The sequence below is a fragment of the Mobula hypostoma genome, chromosome X1 (assembly GCF_963921235.1).
Source record: "Mobula hypostoma chromosome X1, sMobHyp1.1, whole genome shotgun sequence".
Taxonomy (NCBI): Eukaryota; Metazoa; Chordata; class Chondrichthyes; order Myliobatiformes; family Myliobatidae; genus Mobula; species Mobula hypostoma.
Window position 1 is genome coordinate 34,257,105 of NC_086128.1, and position 16,040 is coordinate 34,273,144.

General features: G+C 39.9%; 1 protein-coding gene across 3 annotated transcripts in view; it reads right to left on the reverse strand.

Moving 5' to 3' along the window:
- Window positions 1-1,424: 1,424 nt before the first annotated feature.
- Window positions 1,425-16,040, reverse strand: part of LOC134340256 (zinc finger matrin-type protein 3-like) — a 190,960-nt gene continuing 176,344 nt past the window's right edge. For 2 of the 3 annotated variants that reach the window (XM_063037272.1, XM_063037273.1), the window contains exon 3: window positions 1,425-2,891. In XM_063037272.1, coding sequence (XP_062893342.1) covers window positions 2,713-2,891 — 179 coding nt within the window. In that variant the 3' untranslated portion in view covers window positions 1,425-2,712. Of the gene's footprint in view, window positions 2,955-16,040 lie in introns of all 3 variants that reach the window. The other variant, XM_063037275.1, reaches the window with a different exon arrangement.

Below are 16,040 nucleotides of genomic sequence, written 5' to 3' on the forward strand. Positions count from 1 at the left end.
GGCCAAGGATAACCCTCTCAATTTTTGTTTTAGAATTCATGCAGTTGAAAACTGGGCCAAAACCAAGTCTCTTGACTCTTGCATCCATTTACTAGTAAGTGTGAAGGATTGCAGTCTTTATAATTACATTTTGATTTTGGTTAACCTGAATTTTAATAGGGAAGATGTGACCAAACCCAACAATACGCATCTTCTGTTTCTCTTTTTCGGTCTGGAATCCTGAATTGCCCCTTTACAAATCTGAAATGCCACTGTGTGCCTTCAAGCAAGATGCCCAGAAGTGCAAAATAAAATTTCAGAAAGGTCAACAGATCCGGTAAAAAATTGTGAAAAATAATAAGAAGAATATATGCAGTGTTAGAGATGAATGTTGAATAATCATATTAATCAGGAAGAGTGTCTGAAAATTGACTACAGTGGGCTTCTCAGAAACCAAACATCAAATGTGTATGGTTCAGTTATGGTTTAGGATAAATGCGTATCCATGCAAGGTGATAATCACATAACTGCATTCTGCACAAGTCTGAAAATCATGTTAAAGCTGGGAAATGCTTTGTTGCAAATATATTGGTGCATATTTACAACTGGAGCTACTTTTCCACTAGTTGGTAAAATTTTGTTGTTCTTTAGCAACTGTGTTATTTACAGAGTGAGGGGGTGCAGTAATAAAAGTCCTGGAGATATAAAATAATAATTTAAAGATGTTGACTTGTCAATTTGCATATAGCTTCCAATCCAACAAATCAATTCAGTGAAAAGAATTATACTCAGAACTAAAGATATTTCATTTATAAACATTGTGCAAAAGCTGTTGTGGTGAATTTTTCAGTAATTAAATTGTCATTTTTGGATTATGATAGGGATTTAGTCACACAAGCACTATTTAAGATACCTTAAATGATAACTGTCAAATGGTGATTAGCTACTTGGTTGAAACACAATGAAAAGCAACAACATACCTATTTACTGGTGTTAAACTGGTGCCATTCTAGCATAAGATGATCATTTAAAAGCATCACCATGGCAATGATGATCAACTTCAATGCAAATATTTTTAAAAAGTTCTTTAGAAACATATGCAATAGATGGTTGATTCAAAGTCAAGAGCTTCAGACATTTCCAGTTGCACAGATTTGCCGATCCAGATGCAATATTTAAATATATGTGCATAAACTGTTCCTCAATTATTTATAACCTCATCACTCAGCACTCTGAATACATTGGTCCAGTACTTTAAGATCTTTGACAGGTTAACCACTTCCTGGTAAAGATCATACTGTATATTGCACAATAATTAATTTTAGTTCAATCTCATTTGCAGATTGGGAGGTTAAAGGGATCCAATTGCATTTTTATATACAAATTATCAAGCAGTATCTGACAGAATTCGATTTTTATTGAAGTTAATAACAATCTGGGTCCAACAGTACAACAGGAACAAAAAAAACAATGATTTTTATTTGCAACAAAATTATAAAATACATCAAGCTTATTTCAATGACATTCTTTGTCCATGAGTCTTCCATACACTGATACCCAAGGCATGAATAACGATAAAGAGATGCAAACCAGATTTTTTCCTCTTCTGCCCACTTTATTACTTTGTAAAGTGCATATTTTATTAGTCAACAGTTACAATAAAACTCTGCTTTAAGGTAAATCACATTATTACATTGATCTAAGTGCATAAAATCTGAAGGGCTGTTGAGAAGAGAAAAACAACAAATGTCAGCCACCATTTTACAATATTCTGTACTTCAAGATTGGAAATTAATTTCAGTTTCAAGTGTTGCATTTTATAAGCATCTTTGAACTTTAAACTTGACTTTTAAATTGACTCCAAATAGTTCTTTCAACTGTTTCATTCGAAAAGTAATGCTATTTTAAGAAGTTGCAGCATCTCTAAGTTTCATTGAGTACTAAAGTGAAACTAAATACTGATTCACATCCTCATATATCAATTAATTGCAAGGTGCAATGTTTTTCGCATTGATCTTAAAATATTTGATAGAAATCCTTAGGTGCAATATTTTCTAGATGAAATTCTGCCAAACACCTTTCCTGTGTTGAAGACTAATATATCCTGATTATAACAAATCTCATTGCATTTTTTTCCTTGCAAACAGCAAGTATTACAATAGACCAATATAAAACACAAACATACCTCGCTTCAGAAGTGCTGCCCACATTGCTGTACGTTATTTCTGTTGTGAAGTCTGATGGTAAAAAGCATAGGGACACTTGTCCGTGGATGTGCTTGAGGTTTAGAAAATGAGAATGAAAGTACGCGGTGTTGGATATCCATAGTACATCTTGCCACAATGTGTTACGTTCACAGAGCTACTCAGCTGATCAAGGCAAATGAGGCCTGGCAGCAACAAACAGCCGTAGTCTCCCACACAATGGCAAAATAAACCAAGAAATCCTAAATCAAAGCTGTATGCTTATTTGTTCGAGGAAATACAGTACATCATCAATAGTGTTTAGCAATTGGTGTCGGGGGGTGGGTTATTGATTTACTAATATCAGTCAGTTTGCTTTGACTAATAAATACATATTATTGTAAAGCTAAGCAAAATTTTGAATGTCATATCCTAGAATCAAATGCCTGTTGGAGTCACTTGAAGGAGACAGCTGATAAGATGTATTCTTCCTCTTCCACACCTCATGTAGAACACTGTTGAACCCTCTTGTCTTTTATTTTTGGTTCATTTACAGGATGGGGTTATTGCCAACAAGGTCAGAATTTAACGACAGTCTGTAATTTCTCCTGGGATGGTGATGATTAGGGAGCCCTTTTGAATGATGGCACAGGATATAGAGATGGTTCTGAAGTGCTGGTGGGTTGGGAGATCCAGCAGTTAGATCCACAACAGCATCGAACACAACAACTGTAGGTAGAAGCCATAACTAAATGGTAATCAAAGAGGAAAGAAACTGAAGATGCTAGAATCCTGAAATAACAACACAGAATGATGGAAATACTCAGTAAGTTCTGACAAGATGTAATTGATTTTTATTTTTATTTATTGAGATACAGCATGGAATAGGCCCTTCTGGACCTTCGAAGTGTGCCGCCTCCAACTACCCCCGATGTAACCCTAGCCTAATCATGGGACAATTTACAATGAGCAATTAACCTACTAATTAGTACACCTTTGGATTGTGGCAGGAAACTGGAGCACACGGAGGAAACCCACACATTCTAAGGGGAGGGCGTACTAACTCTTTACAGAGAATGATGGGATTGAACTCCAAACTCTGACGCCCTGAGCTGTAATAGTTTCACATTAACCTCTATGCTACCGTGGCACCCAATCATTAACTCTTACATTAGATCTGAACTTGAACTCTATTTCTTTCTCCATGGACACTCTCTGACCTGCTGAGTATCTCCGGCATTCTCCAGTTTTACTTCAAAAAAGTTTGCCTAGTCATGCTAAGAATACAACTCCGTGGAGGTTGAGTATTGTAGAATGATTTGGGTATAGTGTTTAGCTCACATGCGCAGTTGGGGGATCGGCAAACCAATTGATGAATAAAAAAGTCAAGAGTGGCTTGGACCTTCCATTTGCTAAAATACCGCATGCACTTTTCCCTTTGGCAGCTGTACACAAGTTTATGGTTGTCATGTCGTTCTTGCACTCAGCATTGGAAGGGGAATCAGTGCCTTAAAGTACACTTTCCATGGCAGTCACAGTGCAGTGAGATGAGGGAAAATGGGAAGTGAATGGAGCAAGTGCGTTTCATATACTGCATGTGGCCCCATCACTTTCCCCAGATCACACCCGATCCCCGCTCCACAACACAATCCTTCTCGAAGCTTCACTTCCCTGCTGCAAATGGCCCTGCATTACTGTGAGACTGAGGTTGAACTCAGACAGATGTCCTGCAATTGCTGCTGCAGTAGAAGGCTCCTGATAGCTACACTGCCCTTTTGATGTCCTGGCTGGTCACATGCTGAGTGAGCATTTTAAAGATATTAGAACAAAAGCTTAATATTAGCTCAGTCAAGTTCATGTCTTTTATATTGTTTTCTGGTTCTTGAGCTGTGTTTACTTCTAACCCAACTTTGTCCATGGATGCTCTCCACATTGGGGAGAAGCTGAACTGTGCAAGTTATCTTTTTAGCCGTCTTGCAGAAATCATCTCTTGTGTAATCAGTCAATAATCTGATATTAATATATCAATGTGCCAGTGGGGACACATTAATTTGCATATGGTTGATGATTCTTATATTGTGACTGAGAAACACAGATTATACGTTGCACTTATCCACTCCATTCTGGACAGGGTGAAGTGACTATCAAATGCAATCATGCATACAAGTAACTTTGGTGAAATGACACGGGATCCATGATGCATGGCAGTGCCCGGTTGATTTCTCAATGGGCAAGACTTCCACTGGGAAAAGGGACAATCATATTAAAATGTGTAGAACTTGGACGTTACAAACAGATACAAGTGGGTTCAATTTCAAGTCAATATTAAGCAAGCTGAAAACATAATCTTGTTATGATCTCTGAAGTCAAGAAGTCCTGGTGAAACACAAGCTAAGCACTGGTGAGCACTGCATGGCAACAATGCCAATGGCATTTTCCATCACAGTTCTGAAGTCTAGAATGGAAAGATTATTCAACTGCTTCCTGTGATTAAAAACACAATTTCCCACTTTGTTGGTTTCTTGCATATCAGAACGATGTGGCTGGGAGCATGTCTAGTACAACTCTTTCACTGGGACAGTGATATACTGGCATCTGCCTGTTGACTAACTGCACAAGTCACAGTTTCCGCACGACAGCTGAAAATAATTTGCACAAGTGCAGCTTACCCACAATAAGGGAAGTATCCATGGTTAATCAATAGACAAAGTTGGGTTAATACCAGAAGCAAAACAGCTCAAGGACCAGAAAACAACACAACCCATCATGGGATGTTACTGGATCTCCCAATGATTGTTGATATTGGGTAAGAATAAATAACAGCTGCTAAAGCCAGTCCTCTCTGATAATGGGCATCTCTGGGTGAAGTTGCAAATACTTTCCCTATCCTTTGTGCATTCATGTTGAACATGGCTTTTACCGACAGTCAGTCAGTTTAAGGAAATGATAATATTTACTAAGTCATCCATTTATAACTGGGCATCTGAGAACATAGAGGTTGAGCAGTGCCCAACACTCCTCGTTGGACCAACCTTCCCTGCACACCCCCAACCACCATTACCTTATCATTTCCTGTCAGTCACCTTACATACAGACATTCCTGAGCCGTGTCACTTTATGGACATACAATCAATGTATATAAGGCTATCTTATGTATAGTATTTACAATATATTTATTGTGTTTTTTTATTATTGCGCTTTGTCTACATTGGATCTGGAGTAACAATTATTTAATTCTCCCTTACACTTGTGTACTGAAAATGACATTAAGCAATTTTGAATCTTGAATCCCCTGGAGAAATACTGGGTCACAAGGAGAGAGACGGAGCCATCCCACTGTGACGACACAAAGTGCCTCGGGGATTCCCTGCTTCCAGCCACAGAAAACGGTGAAATTCTGGCATCTGTAAGAAGCCCTAGTACGACCATCATGGACAAATGGCGCTACCACAAGCAGAGTGGTGAGGACAAAGTCGGGAGTATGTTCTCTCCTGTTCAGTCTCTTACCACCAGCCAATCAGTGTAACGACATTTCCTTCTGGTTTTGAATAGCTCATCAGTAATGTAGCACCTCTGACTGGGTAACAAATACTGAACTCCCTTACCTATAGTGAGTTCTGTGTACTGCTTGTACATGGTTACTTCAGGTAATGTTCAATACAGATTCATGTATTGAATACAGTTCGATACCAATTCATTTGTTGATGAAAAGTAATGAGTGATGAGTTCCTTGCATTTTATTTGACTCTTCCTTGGGCCTGATGTCAATGTTAAGTCCTCCCAAAAATAGCCAAAGGGTGATGAATCAGTGGAATTTACTGCCACAAACAACTGTGGAGGCCACGTAATTGGCTATATTTAAAGTGAAGGTTGACAGGTTCTTGATTAGTAAGGGCATCAAAGATTACGGGGAGAAGGCAGGAAAATTGGGTTGAGATGGAACATAAATTGGCCATGATTGAAAGGTGGAGCAGACTCGATGGGCCAAATGGCCCAATTCTGCTCCTATGTCTTCTGCTCTTATACGACTTCAAGTCTAGTCAGGAAAGAGTCTGGGGCAGGTGAGACAAATCCTTCTCCATTTAAATACAAGTCCATCTCTTCACTGATGTAGGTCACAGGGTCATCTGACTGAGTACGCCAGGGCCAATGGCTATTTGGTCCCGATTTATGATTTACAGCTTTTCCTAAAAAATTACAACTTCATAAAGCAATTTAGAAACCTGTTAAAAGTCAATGACATAGGATTGAGGTTGGCAAATTTCCTTAATGGTAGAGTTGAAACAAATATATTTAACATTACTGATACAGGCTTTCAAATTCCACATTTACTTAATTATGTTTAAATCCCCTTACTACTAGTATGGGATTTTAGCACACATTCAACAGATTATTAGTCCAGGCTTCCAGTTTACTAGCCCAATAACATACTATTGTGCTGCCACAATCCCTGAGGTTAGTTAGGATCACACAAATTAATATAGACAAAAATCCCATGTGACTTGAGCTCAGAAACCCAGAATGAACAGGGGCAGCTGTTAAGGGACAATGAAAAATTATTCATTCCTAACCCAGTCATTGCCCACATTAAATTGAAATAAAACAAATCGGAAGTGTGATTCACCCTGAAGAGCTACTGTCTAAGCATGACAATTTTAATAAAAGACATTCAAGTTTAGTTTTTAGTTGTTTTACCCCAGCCTTAAAATGATTTATTAATTTTCCAGACATACAGTTAGTCCATTTGTTTGTCAATCTAATGTTACACAGTAATTTGTATGTGACGATCCTTAACCGTAGCCCGAGGGAAGGTATTTTACAGAGAACTTGTTTCATTTGCTCAGCTTAAATTACGGCTCATTGCTTATTTTCATTGAATTCAATCTTTTCTCCTGAAAATCCAATAGGGATTTTACCATGGTTGTCTACAGAAAAAAACTCTATTTAATTATCACAGTGCAGAAGGAGGCCATTCAGCCCATCGAGCCTGTACCCATTCTAAGTAAGAGCAATCCAATCAGTTCTACTACTCCTCTTCTCCCTGCAACCTTACAAATTCATTCCTTTCAGATGCCCATCATGATCCTTTTTGAACATGAGGGCTGAACCTGTTTCCACTCCTATCCTCTGACAGTGTATTCCAGACCCTTAACCTCTCAGGAATTTTACTTTATCCAGCATATCATTTTTTTTTGGTTTCCTTTCCTGATCAACTTCATCTATTTCCTGTAGTTCTTCCCATTCCTCCAATGAGAACTCAACAACCTTCATCATTTTAAATGACCACATCCCCTTTCCCCCTCCCTCCTTCTCACTTTTCCCATTGTCCATTCAGGTTACCCCCTTACCCCTTCTGCTCACCTGGGCATCACCTCCCTCTGGTTCCTATCCTCTTTCCCTTTCACCGTCCTCTCCCAAGAGATTCCTCCTTCTGTCGCCCTTTATCTCTTCCACCTATCACCTCCCAATTTCTTACTTCAACCTCCCTTCCCCCTAACCTGGTTTCACTGACTGTTCACCTGCCAGCTTGTACTCCTTCCCTGTCCCTGCCTTCTTATTCTGGCTTCTGCCCGCTTCCTTTACAGTCCTGATGAAGAGTCTCGGCCTGAAATGTCGACTGCTATATTTCTCTCCATGGATGCTGCCTGACCTGCTGAGTTCCGACAACATTTTGTGTGTGTGATTTCCAGCATCAATAGAATCTTGTGCTTAATCTTTCAATATCCTCTGTTCCAAAGAGAACAAACCCAGCTTCCCCCGTCCGCAGGATAACTACTGTCCTGTATCCCTGCAATTTCAGTGCATCTCACTCTCTCTAAAGCAATATCTTACCTGAACTGGATGCAACACTCAAGCTGGTATTTTTTAAAAATTTTATGTCACATGTAGCAAGATGCAGTGAAAAGCCTGTCTTGCATACTGTTCATACAGAGTAAATCATTACACGGTGCATTGAACTAGAATAAGATAAAAAAGTAATAATGCAGGGTAAAGTGTAGAAGCTACCAAAAGAGTGCAGTGCAGGCAAACGATAAAGTGCAAAATCATAATGTGGTCAATTGTGAGGCCAAGAATCTGATACCAATGGTATAGAAGCTGTCCTTGAGCCTGGTGGCTCATGCTTACAGGCTTTTGTATCTTCTGCCTGATGGAAGAGGGGAGAAGAGAGATTGTCCAGTGTGGATAGCATCTTTGATGATGCTGGCTGCTTTACTGAAGCAGCAAGAAGTGTAGACAGAGTCCATGGAGGAGGGGCTGGTTCCTGTGATGTGCGATGTGTGATGATAGTTGCAGTTAAACCAGAGGTTTAGAATGGCTCATTATGACTTGGGACAAGGGAATGTAGCTATGCCTACTGACTAAGGAAATTGGGTTTGTTTCCTGTACGTTCTACAGCTTTATAAAGCCTAGGGTCCTCAATGTTTCTTTTAACCAGTTACTCAGTCTTCATGCTACTTTCAATGAAATTTAGGTATATACCCACACATCTTTATCTTCACCTACCCCTTTCTGAGTTGTGCCCTCGAGTTTATAATGCCTTTCTCATTCTACCTATCTAAATGTAATACTTCACATTTCTCAGTATTAAATGTCAGCAGCCAACAACCATCCTTTTCACCAGATTGTTTACATCTCCTCAAAACTTTGGAGGACCTCAGTTTACTGGGCAGCGTCTGTGGAGGGAAATAGCAAGTCCATGCTTCTGATTGAGACCCTTCATCTGGGCTGAAAGATAGAGGGGCGATAGCCAGTGCAAGAGATGGAAGGCAGGGGTGAAGCAAGAGCTGGCAAGCGGCAGGTCGATCAGGGAGTTGGTGATGGGCAGTTGAGAGAGAAGAGTGAGTATCTGGCTATTTCCCCTCCGTCTCTCAGTCCAGACGAAAGGTGTATCTGGTGTACAATATACTGTCTTGCCTGGAGTTTGCAGACTGTCCATGTGACTGTGTTGGCTTCCTCGGGGTGCACCAATTTACCATCACATTCCAAAAACGTGCAAGCTGGTTGATTAATTGGCCAAAGTGAATTGCCCGTGTTGGTGAGTAGCGGAATCTAGTGGGAGGGGTAACTTAGGTGATGGGAATGTAGAGAGCATAGGTTGTAGAGGCAGTTAGTGGTTAATAGAGGGAGGTGGGGGGAGAAATGGGGTTGCTCTGTGAATCGTGTAGACTCAATAAGCTAAGGTGGTCTCCTATGCTGTTAAGAAATATGGACCTGCAGAAGGCAAGGCTATGCTTAGGACACGGACTGAGTGAGTGCTTCAGGTCACTATCATTGATGAGAAGTGAAGACAGATTTTAAATAAAGTGCAAATTAATTGGTTAACAGGTGAAATTGTGGATGCTTTGAGCTGATGCTCTAGATGTATAAAGGGATTATTGGGATGATAGGGGCTGGGGAGTGTGGCATGAAATGAGTGGGACCAAGGTGAGAAATAATGTGGGAGTAGGTCGGGATTAGAGTTGGAGGCTTTCTCCCATAGAGTCACCTAAAGAGCAGCCCAGCACCATTAGCTACTGCACCTGTCAAAATACAACTTACTTTCTTTTCTGTGTGTCTGAAAGGAAGAGGGTGAGAAGGAAACAATGAAACGCCTAATCAGGAGGCGAATGTAATAAACCAGAAAAAAAATTAGGGAAGATGAAAGCTGGAAAAACAGTAAACACACATAAAATGCTGGATGGACTCAGCAGGTCAGGCAGTATCTCTGGAGGGAAATGAACTGTTGATGTTTCTGGATGAGACACTTCATCAGGACTGGTGCCAGACCTGATGAAGAGTCTCGGCCCAAATTACCGACTGTTCACCTGCCAGCTTGTACAGTACTCTTTCCCCTGTCCCTGCCTTCTTATTCCTTTACAGTCCTGATGAAGAGTCTCAGCCTGAAATGTCGACTCTATTCCTCTCTATAGTTGTTGCTTGACCTGCTGAGTTCCTCCAGCATTATACATGTGTTGTTCAAGATTTCCAGCATGTGCAGATCTCTTTGTTCTCAGAAGAGAAACAAAGTGGAATAGAGGGGGGTAAAAGAGGAATGTAAGCCGACAGAAGCAGATGAGAAAGCCAAAGCAAAAAGGCTGTAGATGCTGTAGATGTTAGAAAAGCTTCCATGGAGACAGAGACAAAGACCTCAGTTGTTGAGCTGAAGCATCAGCTTTGTTTCTCCCTCCACTGCAGTGAGATTTGCAGTGTTTCGAGCACTTTCTGCTTTTATTACGAGGCAAAGAGCCTTTCAGGTAGAAATTGGTCCTCTGCTTTGTGTTAACCGAACAGTATGGAAGTCCGTGTGCAATGAACAGCACCAATACTCCATTCCATTATAAGCTACCAACAAATTTCTACCTCTCTATTCAGTCATTATGTGGACTGTGAAATGGAGGCTTGATAACAAAATCCATTTTCATTATTCCTTTCAAAGGTTTGCTTTGGTAAAAATAACTGACATTCCCTCATTTCTGCTTTTCAGTTATTCTTTTGAAACAGAGTTATCATCTTGGCTGTACTACTCAGATCTGACCTGTGCTTTTTTATGGTGTTTGTTTCTCTGTGTGCTGGAGAAAATTTGAATAATGCACCCCTCTGAGATTTCTTGCCAGCTTACAGAGCAAGCGCATCACCTATAATTGCCAGTAATGCATCTGTAATCACCAGCAGCAGCACTGAAGATGATTAAAATAAAATTCTTCATGCCACAATGGGTTAGTAAAAAGACCTTTCAATTTTCAGCCGTGATGGTCAGTCGAATTTTTACTCCTTGTAAGAATTTTAATTAAAATCAAATAAAACAAGGACAGTGGAATTGCAGCTGTCCACTTTTACATCTTTAAATGGAAAAAGCATCTTTATCCTTTTATATAAACCCCTTTACAAGAACTAAAAATAATTTTACAAACATTCTGGAGCAAAGAAAGGGGAAAATAGGAGACAGAAAACTCAACCACAAACAGAAAGGATTATTTATGAACATCCACACAGAGTTTAATGCAAAATAATTAATGGTATCAAACATCCCTCAGTAGACAACAGAAAGGATACCAGGCAACAAAACTTCAAACGAACAGAGACAGCAGACTCCCTGTGTTTGGCTGTGCATGCTCCAACCGCCCTAACATGGACACAGGCTGAGCAGACTGATATGTAGGAGTTCTAAAGGGACCTGCCAGCATCCTACCTCTTGTACACCTTGGACCTCTGCTTTTGGTCATGTGCTCGCAGAAGGCCAAAAGGAGCGGGACCTTCTGCAAATGTGTGACCAAACAGAGCAGCTGCAGCCTGTAGAAGCTTCTGGCCAATTGTTGCTTCTTTGGTCCCAGGGCCCTGCTGGGTGCAGGGAGTCAGCTGATTCAGTCCTCTGCAGCCAAAAGAGGGAAAGGTGGGTGGGCACTGTGGACACTGGGTCAGCTCAATTGTGATCTGGCCCATTAAGCTGGAGAGCCAATAATCTCAGTATAATTCCTACCACCACATCTGGACCAATGTTCAGCCTCCCACGAAACAATAGAAGAAGACAGCATGTGAAGCAGCATCTACACAGAGAAATGGAGTCGACATTTTGAGTCAATCTCCTTCCTAGATCCTCTTTCCCCTCTATGTTTAAGTCCAGAGGAAGGGTCTCAATTTGAGAAGTTGACTGTCCATTTCTCTCCATGGATGCTGTCTTACCTGCTGAGTTGCTCCAGCATTTTGTGTGTTGCTCCAGAATCCAACATCTGCAGAGTCACTTGTGTCTCTGAAGTGCAGCCTCGTTGGATCAATAGGTCAAAGCAGAAGTCAGAGTAGAAAAGGCAAGACAAGTGCAAATAGTGTGTCACATTTGGGCAGATTGGAACAGGTCAGTAAGGTTATACAAACTTTCCCTTATCAATTGTTAAGATAGCAAGCATATATGTTTTCTTTATTTTCCATTTTGTTACTACAGATGTAGTTTACCTTACTTGTTCTCTATGCCCCTGATTTTATCTCTTTGCATGTTGCTTGGTTGCCTGTATGGGATACCATCCCATTGAAACCTACATGATTTGGGGAAGGGTGGTCTATGAAGACGCTGAGGGGTTGCACCCCTAGCTGGACAGTCAGGCATAGCCCCAGGACATGAGACTCAAATGATGAAATATTACTTTTCAGGGTAGTAATTTCTCAGAGATGTTTATGAGCTCAGTTGTTGAGCATATTCAATGCTGAGATCAAACATGTTTTGGATATTCAAGGAATCGAAACATTGAGGAAGGAAATGGACTTCTAGTGCCGGATTAGCCAAGATTGTTCATAACGAGGGGTTGCATGGTTCATTCCTATTTCTATATCTTCTTATTTTGATGCTCTGTTGGCACCATTGCAAGAGATTTATGCCAATTTTTTTTCTCAAATCCATATATTACAGGTCAGAATCAGGTTTCATTTCGCTGACATATACAATACATAAAAACTGAATTACAGTAAATATATTTTTAGTAGTTAAATTAAATAAGTAGTGCAAAATGAAAAATAAATAGTAGTGAGGTGGTGTTCATGGGTTCAATGTCCATTCAGAAATCAGATGGCAGAGGGGAAGAAGCTGTTCCGGAATCACTTAGTGTGTGCCTTCAGGCTTCTGTACCTCCTTCCCAGTGGGAACAATGAGAAAAGGGCATGTCCTGGGTGATGGGGGTCCTTGATGATGGATGCTGCCTTTTTGAGGCATCGCTCCTTGAAGATGTCCAGGATAATGGGGAGGCCAGTGCCCATGATGGAGATGAATAAGTTTACAGCTCTCTGAAGTTTATTTCAATCCTGCACAGTAGCTTCCCCCCCCCCCACCACAAACAAGATGGTGAGTATACTTTGAAAAAAAATTACTGACTGTAAAACACTTTGGATGCTTGGATTATAAATGGTCACTTTTTTGGCAAAGCATTTAATTATCTTTTGGATCCAGTGAAAGCAAGTACCTGAGAGATACCCAACCTATTTATTTACAGAACATGCTGTCAGACACAGAGCACATATCCAGCATTTTCAATTTTTGTTTCAGTTTTAGTCTTTATTTTACTAGAAAATGAATTTGGGTAAAACACATAAAATGCTGGAGGGACTGAACTTGGGTAGATGCATTTTAGCACCTGATACAATAGGACAAATAGCACATTATTTGGCCCTAAACTGACAGCTTCACTTACTTCTGGTGAAGTCATTGACACAATTTATATGCAACAGTTTCAGTAGACTTTGGTGGTTTATGAATAACAAGGTGTTAATTAAACTCATTTGCTCCAAATATCAAACAGAGCACACAGTTGATTGTACTCTGATTTGCAATGACTGCACATGGCAATCACCTTGATTGCGTTGTTAATTGAATGAGCTTGCATAGAAACAAGCAGAAGAAATGTCAGCTTTAAAAAACAAAGTACCTAGCAGATACACATTTCCAAGCAAAATTGCCAGTAGTAAGAGAGGTAAAAATGATTGATTTTACTAGATTAAACATTTAAATTCAAATTGTTGGAATTTCATCATTTTTCATGTTTTGATTAACTTGAGACCTGCGTTTCCATGTGGATGTAAAGGATCATATGGCATTTATGACATGGCAATCTAGCCTGGTACCATCTACCATTGTGCAGGAGGTACAGAGGTCTGTAGTCCAGCACCACCAAGTTCAACAGCAGCTACTTCGCTTCATCTATTCAGTTCTTAAACCAACCTGCACAACCCTAATCACTACCTCAGGATAGCCACTTTGCACTAAAGTGAACTTTGTGTTTCTTTGTTCTAATTGTGCTCTTTCTTGTAAAAATAGTGCACAAATTATGCTTAATTTATGACTTTCTTGTGACTGCTGCTTTTCTGATGTTTCGTGTCTGTGATGCTGCTGCAATTAAGCTTTTCATTGTACATGTGCATATGACGAACTCAATATTTAGCATCCTAGCTAATATTTATTGGTTAATGACCAACACTAAAGACCTCGGCAGTTCTGGAAACATTGGATAGTACAGGCAGATAGCAGGCCCATGACCGTGCTGCCAGGCCCATTACGGAACATTACATTGGAGCAAGAACATCAGGAGTCTACAAGAGATCAGATGCATGAACATTTGACCTCTCATTTTGTCCCACAGGGAGTGTTCTGCAAGCCAATTAGATACACAGAGTATGGCCTCTGAGCATTAGACTAACCATAGCTGGTGCTTTCAACACTGCCCCATTCATCTGAATGGAGTCACCAACCATCATTTTAAAGATTTTTAGGAAGTTTAGTATTTATTTTTCTTAATTTTGATGCAAGTATTTTAAATTAATTAACAAGTTTCATATAGTTTAAAGATAGTTATCATGGTGTAATTGCATTGAAACTATTTTTCAACTGTTTCCAAATGACTTTGATTATCAGGAGTGCTGGGTATCAGTGTAAAAGTCTTCCCACAACACATTCCTGAATGACCTGACAGAGGCACCATCTGAATCTGCTGAGTAAATTCCATTTTCTGTCAGATTTCCAGCTTATGTGGTATTTTGATTTGGTCATTTATTTTACAGTAGTTTGTGCAATCTTTCTGTTGCAATCACGTCACAATGTTGGTTACCTTGAAACAGCAACACTGTAAAAGAACTTTATTGGCTGTCAAGAGAGTTGGGACAACCTGAAGTTGTGAAAGGTGTTATATAAATGCAAATCTAATTTTCTTACAACTTTTTCTTAATCTCTTCAGGAAATATGGACATCACTGCTTCAGACACCATACATTGCCTCACCTCCTCTTTGAACTATGACAATTCTGGATTACCATTGCTATTGGTCTGGGGTCACAAACAAGCCAGACCAGCTAAGAACTGATGATCGTTTCTCCAGAAGTACAACGAATCAGCTGAGTTTTCTGGGCACTTGCTTTATATTTCTTTTTTTTTACGCTTTAATCGTAATTCTTAGCTCCCTGGTAGGATTTGATCTCGTCTCTCCAGATCAGTGGTCCAGGCCTCCAAATCCTCCTCCAGTAACTTAACTATGATATCATTAGAATGCAGGTAAAGCCCACATAAGTAAAATAAAAATACCTAATCCAGAAGAGCAATATTCACTCAGGTACTTTATGCTGCAGTGCAGACTAACAACAGGCCTGTGCATGAATATTAACATTACCAGGTTGGATAGCTCTGCTTTCTCCAAAACAGTCCTTTATCTGTGAGGGCTCACACTTGGATATAAACATTTGCTATCATTAACTGGGAGAGGTTTTTTTTTATATCCCTTTAATTCCATGTATTAGAAGCTCCAGACTGTTTTACACTTGCAACCACAGACAACAGGGGCTTTGTTTTAATTCCATTGGAGCACAGGCTAACCTGTGGTGATGGAAGCTTTTCACTTCTAGTGTACCTGGTATGCTGAATGGTGGAGTAAAACCTGTGCTGCACTGGTATCATGTATACACAAATTCAAATAGCTCATTGTTGCTGAATTGATTTAGACAGGCCCTGTTCTAATCTGGAGACATTCTATAATCTTCTGTCAGCAGCTGACTGAAACCAATATCTGTGGATACTGTCAATTTTTTTTAAAGCCTCTAAGTTGTTCTAAGTCTTATCAAACCTCTGAAGATGTTTGGTTTTTTTTTCCATTTCGGAGAGTATAAGTCACTGAAAAAAATCCTCCAGCTCCCTGTAATCCTGAGCATACTGTGCACTCAGTAATGGCCACAGGAAGTACGGTATTAGTTGAATGCCTCTGGTCTACTCTAGCAACTTCGATGTTAACCTTTCAGTCTTCAGTGACACTTCAGCATTAAAACTGTGGGAAGGAGTATAATATAAACCAACAGGTAATGTCAGTTATAAACTCAAGAGATTCTGCAGATGTTGGAAATCTTGAGCACCAGGAAATCAGTCCTGATGAAGGATCTT